Genomic DNA, 15,048 nt, shown 5'->3' on the forward strand with positions numbered 1-15,048 from the left:
GGAAGGGGAGCTGTCTCTCCAGCCCCACTCTCATTCTCATCCGCTCCTTTGTTGATATAGGGTCCCCCTGGATTCCCAGGCAAGGCTGGAGCGCCTGGCCCACCCGGCCCCCAAGCAGAGAAGGTGAGCAGGACCCCAAGTCCTCCACAGGCACAGATCTGAGCCATGCAGCAACCATGCCCCATCCCACACACTATCAGGCCTTTGGAAATTCAAGGACTGACTCTCGGTTATGTCTACTACAGGGCAACAGACCAGTGGCCCTAGGATGGCAGCTGAGCCCAGGATGCCTGCTGGGAGCAGGGGCTGGGGAGGACGCAGGGGGGTGCAGGGGGGCGTGTGAGAGGAGGTGACTAGAGCACAGTGGGCTGGCTTTGTCTCCAGGGCAAGGAGGAGGAGCTGCAGGGAGTAGGGAAGCACATCCAGACTGCAAACCCAAACCCCCTAAGCCCCTAAGCCCTGAAGCCAGAGCAGCTCTGGCCATTCACCTTCCAGGTCTGACAACAACAGGCATAGAACCTGCTCAGATTGTCTCCAAGGGCCCAGAGAGGGCAGGCATGGCCCGTGAGCTGGTGACAAGGGTCAGGCAGCCTGGGGAGCCCCCACACCAGCTGCCCCTGGGTTTGACTTGCTCATTTGGAGACTAGCTCTGCCTTGGTCTGGGGGCTGACATTCCTGTCTCTGCCCAGCCTCTGGGCTCCCCAGATGTGATGCCTGGGTAGTATAATGAGGCCCGAAATGGACTTCTAAGCTTGGGGTGGGGGGCTCATGACCCAAGGGGAGAGGCAGGAGACCTGCAACCATGGGTGGAGCCTCTTTCATCGGAAAACACTCATAGCATAGCTGTCAGAGCTAGAAGGGACTTGCAAAAGGGCCACCCCTGGTCTAACTTCTCACTGTCCTGGTGAGGCCATGAGGCCCAGAGAGGCTGGGTGTGCCTCCCTGCCTCCCCAGAGCCTGCACCTATTAGTCATGGTGGAGGTGGTGGTGGCTCTTTGTGGAGGAGCCGGGTGGCAGCCCCGTCCAGAGCCTTCCGGGCTGGCTCCGTGCCCCCGTCCTGCCTGCTCTCCTTAGGCTGTTCACTGCAGAGAATCCCAAACCCCTGGCCAGGGGTTGCCCACTCCACGCCCCATGGGACTGACATTTTCTGGGGCTGTGCTGACCCCTCCTGGTAGCTGGTGGCATTGCAATGCCACTGGGGACTCTCCTCCCCACCCCCCCATGGAGGGGGTCTCTAGCTGGATCATTTCCCCTTGGCGGGTCCTCACTGCACCAGAGCAGACACTCCCTTTCCACTAGGCCACCCGGCAGCCCTCCACACCAAGCTGCCCCCCTCCCTTCTCCAGTAAACATTCTAGTTCACATGTTGATTCTCATCATTTTCCTGCTTTGAACAGTCGATGGCTCCCAAGTACCTGGAGCAGTGGTCCCCAGACTTTATTTTGAAGTCCCCGGGCCCTTTCATCACACAGGAGCTCACGTGAACCTTCAATGTATAAAACAGACATGAGTGGAGCCGCTCTGGCTAAGACAGGGGCAAGGGGTTTGGGCCCACCCTCTGGGGTCCCACTTCGTGCACCCATCTCTGACACTCCTCCAGGAACGTCTAGGGCTCTGAGAAGTACAGTTTGAAAAGCACTGGTCTGTTATATAGAGTCTAGCACAGTGTTCAGGGCATGCCCCCCATTTAGGCCCTACCTTTCTCCGGCCTTACCTCCCACCCCATCCCTCACATGGGCTCCCCAGGCAAATGACCACTTCCAAATCTGTATCCTTCTCTGAAGTTCCTTCTGGCTTGCCCTTTTGTCCTTCCCCAACTTGTCCAAATCCCAGCTATGCTTCAGAGTCTAGTGTCTGGTGATGCTTCTGTGATACTTTCCCTGACCCCTGGCTGGAGTGAGCCGCTCCCTCTTCTGAAAGTGACTGTGAGCTTCTTGAGGACAGGGGCCACCCTTTTTTCATCTGGAAGGATCAGAGGCTATATAGTGCTTGGCGCAATGTTGGGACCGACGTGAACTGAATGTATGCCTTTAGTTGAGCACCCATTGAGTCCCTGAATCAAACCCGAAGAAGATGCTAGACTGAATAGGCTCTGTCCCTTCCTCGTGGAACAGTGTGGGAAGGGGGCTGCTTTGCAGATGAAGACAGATCCTCCTGGGGAGTGCTGTGGAGTATATCCAGTTAGGCCAGAACAGAAGTGGGGCTGGAAACCAGCTGTCCTGATTTCCAGTAATCATCAGAACCCAGTGCCCAGTGCCTCGTCCCAATGCCCAGCACCCAGCGGGACGAGGCCCTGCTGACTTTGTTGTGGGGTGGGCTTCTTTCCAGGGCAGTGAAGGGATTCGAGGCCCACCAGGCATGCCTGGTCCCCCTGGGCCACCAGGATCTCCTGGGATTCAGGTGAGCGTGTGAGCTGTGTGCATGTGTGCATAGGGGTGCATGTGCGTGCTTAGTTGGGGCGGGAGTTGGATGAGGGGTGGACAGGGTGAAAGGGCTTGGTCAGGCCTCTTGCTGCCTAGGGCTCCAGCACAAGTATGCAGATATGCCTTTTTCCTCCTTCTAGGGCCCTGCTGGCCTGGATGGTCTGGATGGGAAGGACGGCAAGCCTGGCTTGAGGGTGAGATGATAGCTACCCCTTTCCTTCTTCCTCTTCCAAGAGCCAAAGTCAACAGAACCCAGATGAGCTGCCTTCCTTCCATCTGCTTCTCACCCCACTGCTCTGATGGCACCAGAGCCCCTGGGTTCTTCAGTTCTCCTGGTGACCTTAACCAGGTTGGATGAGCTGGGTCTCACCAAAGGCAGCCAGCCAAGGGAGTGGATTGACATCCAGAAGCCCAGGCAGCTAAAGATACTAGGCTGGGTGTCAGGAAGAGTAGGCTGCAGATACGGAAAGACTGGAGTCACCCTGGCTCCTTGGATCTGGTTTTGCTGGGGCATATGAAAGGGATGGGGAGTCGCAAAGGGCAGAGCATCAAGATCTACACCATCGGGTCCCCAAAGAAGGAAAATTGGGGTTCTAGAGAGAACTGAGATTCACTGAGGGTCCACAGCCAGTCAGAGGCCGATCCGGGCTCAGATTCTTCCCTCTGTCTCCTGTGACATTCCCTCTATCCTGGGGGTGGAGGTGGGGGCTGGAGAGAAGGAAGGCAGTGGTGAATGAGTGGGCATCCTGTCTCTTCTCTAGGGGGACCCTGGTCCCGCTGGCCCCCCCGGACTCATGGGACCCCCGGTAAGTTGAGCTGCAAGGAGGAGCTGGGAAGTCCCAAAGCTGAGCAGGTGTGGGCTCTCCTTGGTGGGTGGGGCAGCTCAAATCCAGATCCTCTGAGGACCATGTTAGGATTTTGGAGGGGTCTGATTTGTTCAACCTGAGGAAGGAGGCAAGGGAAGTGGCCTCTGCTTGAGGCAAGGGCCGTAGCAGCTTCCCACTTTTTCTTCCAGGGCTTCAAGGGAAAAACAGGACACCCTGGCCTCCCAGGACCAAAGGTGAGGGCCTGGTGACTTCTGCCGAGCAGGTGTTCTCAGCTCTCCTCAAGGCCTGACCCCAGGCAGATATGGGGGTCATGCTCCTTGCAGGAGTGCCCGTGCCACTGAGCCTTGGCTGAGATGCCATCCCAGCGTCTGAGCTTCCTGAGACCACAGTGCCAGCAGATTGGGTCAGGCCTCGCCGTCCACCAGCCTGAGGGCATCGGGGGTGCTGCTGGCTGGAGGCGGGGCAGGGAGCAGGACTCCTCGGATGTGGGGTCAACATGAGGCTGGAGGAGACCAGCAGAGGTCTGTGGAGCTCCAGCTGGCCCTCTCTCTTCCAGGGCGACTGTGGGAAACCGGGTCCCCCAGGCAGCAGTGGTCGGCCTGGAGCAGAGGTAAGGGCTGAGTTGAGCACAAGCTGACTGTGGGCTCTGCCGAGGCCTGGACACAGCCACTCCCCTCCCACTCACTGGCCGATGCTGCCTTCTCTCCTAGGGCCTTCTAGGGGAGGTTTGCCCCAAACTGCACACCTTCACCTTCTTCCTCCTCACCTCCACCCTCCTGCAACTGCAGGCTGTTGGGTCACTCGTCTAAAATCAGGGCCTGGAAAAAAAAAAAAAAAAAAAAAAAAACAGGGCCTGGCCCTCTCAGGCTGGGGGCTCAGGTCTGTCTCTCCAACAATACTCAGGGGCCAAGGTGGGCCCTGGAAAGTGTAGCCCTGGGGCCCGGGACCCAGCTCAGCGTCTCTGTTGGCGGTCCGCTTGCTCTGTTCAGCCTTGTCCTACCTAACATCCCCGTGTGTTTAAGTCTGCTTCCCTGTCGCTTTTTTTTCCTGGTTCTTACAGGGTGAGCCTGGTGCCATGGGACCTCAGGGAAGACCCGGCCCCCCAGGCCACATTGTGAGTTAAAGCGTTCTTGCCTCTGCCTTTATGAGAGTTAGGATTCTGTTGGGGCTGGGGCTGGCGAGCCAGTGATGGCCTGAGAGCACTGGCCCCAGGAGTAGCCCTGTAGCGCAGTAAGGGGCTTCGGACCCACCTAATCCAGTGGTGCCCAGGCTTTTTGCCATTTTCTTCTTTTCTGGGCACATTTTGAGTTTACTTATCAAACAGAGATCATTCAGCTATTCAATGAGCAATAATTGAGCACCTGCTCCATGCCAGGCACAGTTCCAAGCATGGGGCTAAAGGCAGTGAGTGAGATCAACAAGGTCCCCTGATCCCAGAGCTTCCGCACTGGCATAACAAACAAACAGATTAATGCACAAGCATCAGGCAGGGATGTGATGTCTCAGGGAGGGCCTGGGAGGCGCCTTTAGAGGCACCTTTACTGCAGAAGTGGCATTCGAGCCAAGGCCTGAATGACAAAAGGAGCCATCTGTCTAGCAGTCTGGGGAAGAGTGTCCAGGCCGAAGGGAGGGCTGGGAGGGTGGCTACTGACGCAAAGAGCCTGAGGCAGGGAGGGGCCTGGTGGGTGGGGGGAGCCCCAAGGTCAGGGTGGCTGGAGTGGAGTTTGAGAAGGGCCTGAGTGGGAGCCGGAAAGCTGTGCTTGCAGAGGACCTAGTGCAGCCCCGGGACCTTGGAGGTGTGATCAGGAGGGGAGGGGTGCAGGTGGAAGCCTGGAAGCTGAGATGTCCCGGAGGGATGGTGTGGTGGGGGTGGTCGCGGTGGTGGCCGCAGGCAGAGGGGCTGACAACCCGCGTGGGGGAGGGGCGGGGAGCCGAGGAAGGAGAGAAGGCGGGATGTCTCCTTCTGTGTGTGCGCGTGTAGGCGGGTGGCCAGCTGCGTGGGTGGCGCACTTACAGAGGTAAGACAACTTGGAGAGGACAGTTATTAAGCAATAATGAGTTTCCCCGTCTGAATTTGCTCCTCAGTAACAGAGATGGCTGCCCATGGGCGCCTTTGATCAGTGTGACGGCCCCAAGCTGATGGGGTTCCTGAGCAAAGGAAACACTCGCGTTTGATTGCAGGCCTGTTGTGGCAGATGTACAGTTTCTGAGAGGCTTCTGGAAATGTTAAAAATAGTTCATGACCAAAAAGAGGAGCTCTCAGGTCCTCATCACCGTGTGTATGAGGGATCCAGAGGCCCTGGCTTGGGGACCCCGGGTCTAGCCTACTCCCCGCTCACATTATAGATGAAAGGAACTGCACGCTCTGAATTGTGAGCCCATCACAGACTCTCTGGGGGCTGGGGAAAGGGGGCACAAGGTTCCACCCCCACTTCTCTCTGTCCAGCCTCAGCCCTTGCTCTGTGCTAGTCCCGACGCTGGACAGTTCTGCCCCAGAAGTCTAGCAATGAGTAGAGTCCATGCCTCCAGAATTTTCCAACTGGGGGCTGAGAGAGAGGTCTGCATGCCCTGGGTTTCAGAGAAGGCACAGCTCTCAGCAGGGGGCTGGCATATGAGCTGTGATTCAGAGATGGGGACGGCATTCAGGCACCACCCCAGCCCAGCAGGGTCGAGCACCCCTGCGTGTTGAGTCCCACTGCCCTCCAGTGGCAGCAGAGTAGGGGACCAGGGAGGCCCAGTGGCTGAGGGCTGGGCTTATCTGTTTGGTCTCTGGGGCTGGATTTGAGCCCCTGCTACGCAGCCCCCAGCTCCTGCTCTTTACTTCTCCCACAGAACAGGAGGAAGTGGGGTGCCTCGGAAGACCACAGGCCCACATAGTTAACCTTCAGGCCTTTGCCCTCTGCCCTTGGCTCCCAGATCATCCTCTCCGTCCTGTGAGCTCAGGGACCTTCCTAGGTGTCAGCTCCAGCACAGATCTTTCGGTAGAAGCTTGAGGGCAAGAGCAGAGGGAAGGAGGGTTTAGGGAGGAGGACGGAGCCACTGAGGTTTAAGGTCTATTGGTCCCTCGCTTGCTTCCTGGGGGGCTTGTTCCCCAGGACTCTTTCCAGCCCACTGAGTTCATCTATCTTTAGGGGCCGCCAGGGCCTCCAGGCCAGCCGGGTCCTGCCGGGATCTCTGCAATGGTGAGTGACATGTTCCCCGCACCCCTTTCCTGGGAGTCAAGCTGGGGGTCCTCGCACAGAGGGGAGTGGGGAGAACAGTTTGTGTCCACCCCCCTCCTTCCTGGCCTCAGCATCTCCTGCCTCCTGGGTCTCCCCAAGTGGCACGTGGTAAATGCCTTTGAAGGGGGCCAGAGGCCATCACGGGGCCCTGTGTCAGGTTCAAGCAGCGCTCCCCTGCCCTGGAGGGCCTGAGGGTTGGGGGCATGGTCCCAGGCACACAATGACACCTGCCTCTGCTGTGTGGGGTTCACTGCTGCCTCTCCCATCCCCTTCACCACCCACCTCCTTTCTCTTCAGGGCCTAAAAGGAGATCGGGGAGCCACTGGAGAAAGGGGCCTTCTAGGGCTTCCAGGCCAGCCTGGCCCCCCTGGACACCCTGGCCCCCCGGTAAGACCCCACATCTTACTGCACAGCCCCAAGGTTAAAGGGCCAGTTGGCTTGGTCACTGGAGCACAGCGCTGCTTGTCCAGGGTCTCCAGGGAAAGAGAGGTTGTTAGCATGGAAGATGGCAGCACAGAGCTTGTGCCTGAGGATCACATCATATATGGAAGAAAGGACAAGCCCTGCCAGCCAGTGCTTGCCAAGTATGCACCAGGCCACCGCCTCTGACCACGCACCACTTGTGCCAATCCCTTGACCAGGTGTCAGGCAAGGGAGAGCTGGCGCCCATTCTGCCCCTGCCCCCTCCCTGGGGGAGCTTGCTAGCAACCCCCGAGAATCTAAATGCCAGGGACCATAAATGCAGTGCCATTACCGCAGCCTTCTCGGCAACCCAAACCACTCCTGGTCTCAGTTGGCGCTTAATACCAAGAGCTGTGATATATTGGTCACTGACCGTGTGCTGAACGGTGACCTAAGCGCTTGACATTTTGTCATTTAATCTCTACCACAACCCTATTTAGTAGATCTGATTGTCCCCATTTTACAGATGAGGAAACCAAAGCTCAGCAGGGTTAAGTAGGTGGTGGGGAATTGCACAGCTAGTGAGCTGAAGAGCCTGCCTGATTCCAAAACCTACGTCCTTAGCCACTCTGCAATATGCCCTCTTTCAAAAGTTCCAGACAAGTGACCAACATCAGATGGATGGATTGCCAGCCAGTCTTAGGGATGAAATCTCCTGGGGAAACTGAGGCAGGAACCCAGATCTCCTGGCCCCCAGGTCAAGGTGTTCTCTTCTGGAGCTGTAGCCATGACCCTGGGGCTGGTACAGGGGTGATAGTTGGCCCATCTGCCAAGAAGGTGGAATCTCACCTACACACTCTGATTCTTGCCATGGCCCCAGGGCAGGCAGGTCCCTCCAACCTTCTGGCCCTCTCTCATCTCACCAGAAGCAGGCTGGGCCCAAGATACAACCTGTCCTGTCCTGGGGAGGGAACAAGCTCAGGCTGCCCTGGCCTGTCCCTGGAACCTCACTGAGGACAGAGATTCACAATTACTGCCTCTGTTCGGCAAACATGTAACATAAACTCAGAGCTAGGGATCCTGCAAGAGCCTGGGACCTCAAGCCAGGAGCAAGGAGCATGCAGTCTGCTCTTTCTTCGTACAGCTCATTCAGGGGGCAGCTGGGGCTGTTGGCTGGGGCTCTGGGAGAGACTGGAGTGGAGGGAGGGAGGATGTCTAGGTTTCCATGGCCTGTGCCCCAAGTGTCTCAGGGTGAGGGCTGGAGAACTGTGGTCTCTTGGTAGCACAGGGCTCAGTGCGGGTGGTGGGCAGGGGGAGGCAGGTGATGCCATGCTGGGTTAGTGCCAATCATATGTCTACCGCTCTCTACTCCACAGGGTGAACCTGGGGCAGATGGTGCAGCTGGCAAAGAGGTACTGTCGTGCTGGGCTCCTCCTTTCCCTGGGGGATGCTGCTGCTTGTTCCTAGCCTGGCCTTCACCCCTCTTTGTTCACTCAGTGAACACTCCCTGAATGCACAGACTCCCTCCAGACAGATATGCAGGAGTTTGGTGGCCTTTGCTGCGTTGGGGAGGATTGGGGGCTGGGGAGAAGGATGCATGACACTTGTTCTTCCCTATTTTTTGACTGGCCAAAGAAAGCTGATGGTGATTATGGTAGTGGTAGTGGTGGTGGTGGTGGTGGTGGTGGTGGTGGTGGTGGTGTTGGTGGTGATGGTGGTGGTGATGAGGTGGTGGTGGTAGTAGACTCCAAACAAACATTTCCTGGGCCCCAGCTCTTGGAAGGGCTTCCAATATGCCATGGACTGGCCCTTTCACTCTGACTTCTCACCTCTTTTTGTTTGTGACAAGGGACCCAACCAATATGATCACACAAGGCCATGCCCTGGGGGACGTTGTTCTCCCTTCTAGCTGTCAACCAACAAAGAGGAGGCTGGTGTCCTTCCTCACCCAGAGCCTAGCTGGATACAGTTCCAGGCCCTATGGCTGTGGAAGGTGGTCCTTTCATGGCACCTACCTCCCCGGAATGGCTTGGAGATGCTGCCCAGACTTGACCCCTGACCTTTGCTTTCCTCTAGGGACCCCCTGGAAAACAGGGACTCTATGGACCCCCTGGTCCAAAGGTGAGTGAGCATTGGCTGGTTTTGAGGGGAAAAACTCATGAGTGATGAAGGCCTGTTCCAAGCTCTGACTGTAGCCATGGAGAGGAGACACAGGAAGGTCAGTAGACAGGAAGAAAATCGTGGGCAGAACTCAAAACTTGGAGCAACCTCATCTCTAAAAGCTTCTCACATGGGTCTATTTCTTAGCTATGATTGGGAGGATGGAAATCTCAAGTCCATTCATTCATTGACCAGTTGATTGATTGATTCACTCGGGCTGCAAGCATCTGCTTGATCTAACGTAGATTCCAGGTCCTCTGTCCCAGCCTTGGGCAAACCGAGGTCTCTGAACAATAGCTGCTCACTTAGTCCAGTCGCACTTATGCTAGGGCATGGCAGGCTTTACAGATTAGATACAGCACCCAACTCAGCCTGGCAAGTCAGGGAGGCAGGGCAAAGTACAGGAGCATTTTAGCTGAGCGGGAGGAGTGCACCGGGTGGAAGGAGGGGAAGGGCATTCCAGGCCAGGAGGGCTAAGATGTGTGGCCGAAGGCAAGTTCTAACCCGTGAAGCATGGCTGCAGGTACAGGGCCAGGGAGGTGGGCCTGGAGAAGAGGCGATCGGGACCACATTATGAATGATCTGGAATGTCTGGCCAAGGAATCAGGGTTTATCCTGAGGGCAGCCGGGAACCTTCAGAATGTCTAAGCATGAAAGCTGTCTTTTCAAGAGGGCCGCTCTGGGGGCAGTGAGGTGGGGCAACTTGTCAGGATGCTGCGGCCACAGTCAGGGGAAGTCGCCAGGGGCCAGGTTGGGGGATGGAAATGGGTGGGCTGATTGCTGAGACATCATGAAGTAGACTGGATAGTACTTGGCAATGCTGGATGTGACTTCCTGTCTGTAGGGTGATCCAGGACCTTCAGGACAGAAGGGCCAGGCAGGAGAGAAGGGAAGAGCTGGCATGCCTGGTGGGCCTGGCAAGAGTGGCTCCATGGGGCCTGTTGGGCCACCAGGTCCTGCAGGAGAGAGGGGCCACCCTGGATCTCCGGGGCCTGCAGGGAGCCCAGGATTGCCCGGGGTGCCTGGCTCCATGGTAAGAGGGAAGGCCAGCAACCATGGGCACCGTGCCGCAGAGCAGGCACGCAGGGCGGAGCTGGGACCATTCTGGAAGCTCCTGTTGGCCCTCTGAGGGAAGGAGCATGACTCCCGTATCAGTGGTTCTTAATGGCGTGTGGAAGAGTGGGGAGGTTTGGGAGCCCGTTCCCCAGAAAAACGAGCTGCTCCACAAAACGTTTTGCACCATTTCCTGGGGGTTAGGACCTTGGATTAAGTATCTGTGGGAGGCTCCTAGCAGCTTTGTTCCCCTCCTTATCCTTTATCTCCGTAAAGTATTCCCAGGGGGAGAGCACCAGGCTTGGAAGTATAATTGAGGCAGGTTTTCTTCCTTTTCCTCAGGGAGACATGGTGAATTATGATGAAATCAAGAGGTTCATCAGACAAGAGATCATTAAAATGTTTGATGGTAATTGGCAGCTGGCTGGGTGGCAGTGGGTGCTGCTGGCCCTTCCCAGCTGTTTCTCCGCCCTGCCCTGGCCTCCTTTCCCTTAAAGCTCTATTCCCCTCTCCAGTCACCCCCCACCACCCCCCTCCGTTTCCAGGCATATGTTCAATTAGACGTCAGACCTACCTTATCACCTGCTCTGTTCAGAGATAAAATGATTCCCCCCATGCTCCACGAGCCCCCACTGGAGCAAAGGAGACAGACAAGAAAATTGAAATCAAACGAGTCCGCGTGCAGTGAGCTCTAAATAGAGGGGCGAGCGGCAACCATGAGATAGCTGGTGTGGTTTCACTTTTAAGCATTTTTCCTGTACATTTGTTCATCCAACCTTGCCGTGCTAAGGCCTGGGGAGAACATGGACCCTGTCCTGATGGGGCTGGCCATCTTGCTTGGGAAGCAGACCTTGAATGCCAGGCAAGGAGTCTGGACTCTATTGTGAAGCCAGTGGTGGACTAATGAGGGTGTGGGACAAGAGAGAGGCCACCGTCAGGTCTGTGCTGCCAAAGGACCACCGTGCACAGGAAGGTGGAGGCGAGGGCATGGGAGGCCACTCAGGAGATCAGCCCCAGAGTTCCTCGCTCTGACTCCCCATTGAAGAATGGCTGTTTGGACTCCAGGCTGGCAGCCTATCTGTGCCCGTCTGAGGCCCCTGGGGCACCATGTGACCTGTCCCCATCCTTCCTTACAGAGAGGATGGCTTACTACACCTCCAGGATGCAGTTCCCCATGGAGATGGCCGCAGCTCCAGGACGACCAGGGCCCCCTGGGAAGGATGGTGCCCCAGGCCGGCCAGGTGCTCCGGGATCACCCGGACTTCCTGGCCAGATTGGCAGGGAAGGACGGCAGGGCGTGCCAGGCATGAGAGGTAGCTCTGCCCCCCCAGTTCCCAAAGTGCATGGGGGACTCTTTGGGAGCAGACATGAGCATGCATGAGGTCTATTGTGAGTCTGATGTGTGTGTGTGTGTGTGTGTGTGTGTGTGTGTGTGTTTCAACTAATCTGACCGGCTGTGTCATTTTTCTGCTCAGGAATAGGACTTATTTTATTTCTTTTGTCCCAGGATTGCCCGGTACCAAAGGTGAAAAAGGGGACATTGGTATCGGCATTGCAGGAGAAAATGGTCTCCCCGGCCCCCCAGGTAGGAAGAGCCAGAATCTGAGAGCATGAGTCTTGAGCAGCTGAGATCTGTTTTGCTAATGTTCCTTCTGCAACACAATATAGTTATGGAGAACCTCAAATAACACAGGCCTATCAGCCAACATTTACAGTAATGCCAGGTGTTCGAAGGAAGGGAGCGGAAGACCCAGGGTCCATCCTCAAGTCCTAAACTAGGCTAGCGGGACATAGGGGAAGACGGTCAGATATGGTGGGGCCAGGGGATGTGAGCTCAAGTCCTGCTCGGCATCATCCTGGCTGTCTGACCTTGATGAGGTCACTAAGTCAGGCTGTAGAGACAAAAGAGAAGTGACCAAAGCCTGCTGGCCTGGCTCTGAGACCTAGTTTCACTGCTTACCACATGGGTAATCTCTCTGAGCCTGTGTCCTCATCTACAAAATGAGATGATAGTTTCTGTCTCACAGAATCGTTGTGAAGATTCATTGACTTATCCATCAAAAGCACTCGCCTTGTGCCTGGCACATGGCAGCTCCCAATAAAACTAGCCAATAATATTGTTGTTATTGTTAAATTATCATGGGGATCAGATCAAGTCTTCACGTTAAACCCGTTGTAACCTGACAAATATTTATCAAATGTAAAGTATTATTTACCATGACCATGGTTTCTTCTTTTCTTGCCACCTGGGTCTCCTGACGTTCCTCCTCTGACTCTTCCCTCCCTAGGTCCTCAAGGCCCTCCAGGGTATGGCAAGATGGGTGCCACTGGACCAATGGGCCAGCAAGGCATTCCTGGCATCCCTGGGCCCCCAGGTCCCATGGGCCAGCCGGGCAAGGCTGGCCACTGTAATCCCTCTGACTGCTTTGGAGCCATGCCAATGGAGCAGCAGTACCCACCCATGAAGAACATGAAGGGGCCTTTCGGCTGAAACCACCAGCTCCGTCAGATGAAGGACTCCATTGGGAACATATGGCGGAAACTTACAGGACTCTGTGATGGGTTGTGAATGTTTTGTTTTTCTGAATTGCTATTAATATTTTTTTATCAATAAATGAACAAAACTACCTGCAACCCCACTTCCAGTGGGGGTTCTCTGGTGCTGCCACTGCCTCTCTGTCATACCCCTCTGTCATTTATTCCTAGAGTTAAAAAAAAAAAAAAAGGGCCTTTCATGTCTGTGGTCAACCAGTGGAGCTGGGGTATGCTGCTGTATAGGATGCCCGCAGCTCAGCTCCCCTCTCTAGATGCTTCTGAGTCCTGCTTCAGTCCTCTGCGGAACTTGTGTCTTGCCCTTCGTGGCACACTTCTCAAAGTCAGAGTAGGGGCATCACTCAGCTTGTTCCCATAAATGAGCCAAAAGCAGGTTTAAAGACCCCGCTTATGGCTTATAAAGGCCCCTCCCTTCCTGGTTGCTTCCCTAGAGAAACTGGTCCCTGGTTGCTTCTTTTTTTTTTTTTTTTTTAAAGATTTTATTTATTTATTCATGAGAACACACAGAGAGGAGAGAGAGAGGCAGAGACACAGGCAGAGGGAGAAGCAGGCTCCATGCAGGGAGCCTGAGGTGGGATTCGATCCCAGGTCTCCAGGATCACGCCCTGAGCTGTAGGCGGCACTAAACCGCTGAGCCACCAGGGCTGCCGTCCCTGGTTACTTCTTGAGAGTGGCCCAGAGCCAATCCAGGCTGCACCTGGGGAAATGCCACCCAGCCCTGAGGTGTATTCACCTACCTAGCTGCATCTCCAAGCATGCAGTCCCTTCTTGCTGCTCCAGTAATTCTGTGATTAAAATGTCTGTGCAAACAGGAAAGATAGGCTTCAGCTCCCAGCCTAGGCAACCAGGGACTGCTTCTCCAGGAAATGAAATGGAACTTTCTGCCTGTGCCATTGCATGGCCCTGTCACCAGCTCTCCTGGACTGCAAATGGCGTCTTTTGTTAAACTTTGTTCATCTAATGTTTGTGGTGCTTTTCCTGCACATCTTAGCCTGGGCCTTCAGAAACAGTTTGCATCGGTGCAAAGGGGTCACAGGCAAGCCATGATCAGATCTAAGCTCGAAGTCGTCAAAGGCCACTGGGAATTTGGTGATCTATCTCCTGTCTCCTCCATATATAAAAAGGCCAGGAAGAAAAGGAAAAAAAAAAAAAAAGACAGCAAGTTGAATATTATGGAAACATTCCGTCTCAAGCCTCTTCCGTCTGTCCTTTTCACATCTCTTGTCCTGATGGGCTGGCTGCCCTGTGAGAAAGCAACAGGGCACATCCAGAGGGACTTCTAAAGAAAGCCTTTTTATTGGCCCCAGCTTTCTAGAAGGTTTATTCAAGTTGGATAAACTTCAAAGGGATCACAGAGCAGACTCAGAAATGCACCCAGAGTCTAGATGCTTATCCAGACTGCCTGAAGCCTTCAAACTGGCTGTCATCTCTCCAGAGCTGGCATTACTAGCACGGTTCTGAAAATCTCCTTCTTCAGTTGGGCCCCGAATACCAAGAGCTACTGATGGCTTCTCAGAACCTTTGCCCTATTTTCTTCCTGCCAGGAGAAGAGGCGTACCAGTGGCCAGGGGAATGACATCAGGCAGAGGCCCAAGCACGCCTGAGTGCCTCACGTGATGCTTTTAGATCAACGGGGCGCCGAATCTGAGTTTGTCCCTCATCAGCAATTTTCCGTTAACTCCCCTTCTAACATAAAACATTAAAAAGCAAATGCATCATCTTTGTACCGAAGTAGCAGCCAGTTTTGGACAGTGGAGGAGGACAGATGTTAAAGCATTCCTATTGGAAAGCCAGCTTCCACTCTGGGCCCCAGTCTGCAAAGTGGTAGCTGGCGATTGGCCTCATGATAAGGAGCACATTGGCGGGAGTAGAGAGAGAAGCTAGGACCAGCTGTTGGACTGAGCGGGTTGGTTTTGAAGGCCAGAGGGGAATCTCACTATGGGGAAGCATCAAACTCCTACCCTTTGAGGGCCACCAGGGAACCAATCGGTACACAGTAAATAATGCTTTCTTCACTTTTCTTCCTGAGTCACATTTCATGCTACTCTTAGGAGAGTCTACAACAGGCTGGTTTAGGCTTTCATGATTTGAGTGCTTGTCTCCCTGGAGTTTGGAATTACTGTATTTTCTTGGATCATGAAGAACCAGATGGAAAGCTGAATTTTATAGTCTCTTCTGTTACTGTGGTCAGCAAAAAATCCATGGATTTTGCTCATAAATTCAGGAGTTGGGTAAACTGAAGAGAAAGGAAGGAGGGGCACAAGCTTCAGGCAGTTTTCTCACATTCTTGCCCTGTTATTCTTTGGCCTTCATTTCTTAGCAGCAGGCTTTTATTTTTTCTATTGTTTTATTATTTATTCATGAGAGACACAGATTGAGAGAGAGAGGCAGAGACACAGGCAGAGGGAG

General features: G+C 54.9%; 1 protein-coding gene across 3 annotated transcripts in view; it reads left to right on the plus strand.

Annotated features, from left to right (window-relative positions):
* Positions 1 to 12,713, plus strand: part of COL16A1 (collagen type XVI alpha 1 chain) — a 48,912-nt gene extending 36,199 nt beyond the window's left edge. For all 3 annotated transcript variants that reach the window (XM_041767863.1, XM_041767866.1, XM_041767865.1), the window contains 16 exons: positions 61 to 123; positions 2,329 to 2,400; positions 2,564 to 2,617; positions 3,185 to 3,229; positions 3,439 to 3,483; positions 3,807 to 3,860; positions 4,311 to 4,364; positions 6,382 to 6,432; positions 6,769 to 6,858; positions 8,250 to 8,285; positions 8,950 to 8,994; positions 9,878 to 10,066; positions 10,429 to 10,495; positions 11,223 to 11,399; positions 11,594 to 11,671; positions 12,375 to 12,713. In XM_041767863.1, the coding sequence (XP_041623797.1) occupies positions 61 to 123; positions 2,329 to 2,400; positions 2,564 to 2,617; positions 3,185 to 3,229; positions 3,439 to 3,483; positions 3,807 to 3,860; positions 4,311 to 4,364; positions 6,382 to 6,432; positions 6,769 to 6,858; positions 8,250 to 8,285; positions 8,950 to 8,994; positions 9,878 to 10,066; positions 10,429 to 10,495; positions 11,223 to 11,399; positions 11,594 to 11,671; positions 12,375 to 12,577 (1,323 nt within the window). In that variant the 3' untranslated portion in view covers positions 12,578 to 12,713. The remainder of the gene's footprint in view (positions 1 to 60; positions 124 to 2,328; positions 2,401 to 2,563; positions 2,618 to 3,184; positions 3,230 to 3,438; positions 3,484 to 3,806; positions 3,861 to 4,310; positions 4,365 to 6,381; positions 6,433 to 6,768; positions 6,859 to 8,249; positions 8,286 to 8,949; positions 8,995 to 9,877; positions 10,067 to 10,428; positions 10,496 to 11,222; positions 11,400 to 11,593; positions 11,672 to 12,374) is intronic.
* Positions 12,714 to 15,048: the final 2,335 nt, after the last annotated feature.

Source organism: Vulpes lagopus, chromosome 8 (assembly GCF_018345385.1).
Source record: "Vulpes lagopus strain Blue_001 chromosome 8, ASM1834538v1, whole genome shotgun sequence".
Lineage (NCBI taxonomy): Eukaryota > Metazoa > Chordata > Mammalia > Carnivora > Canidae > Vulpes > Vulpes lagopus.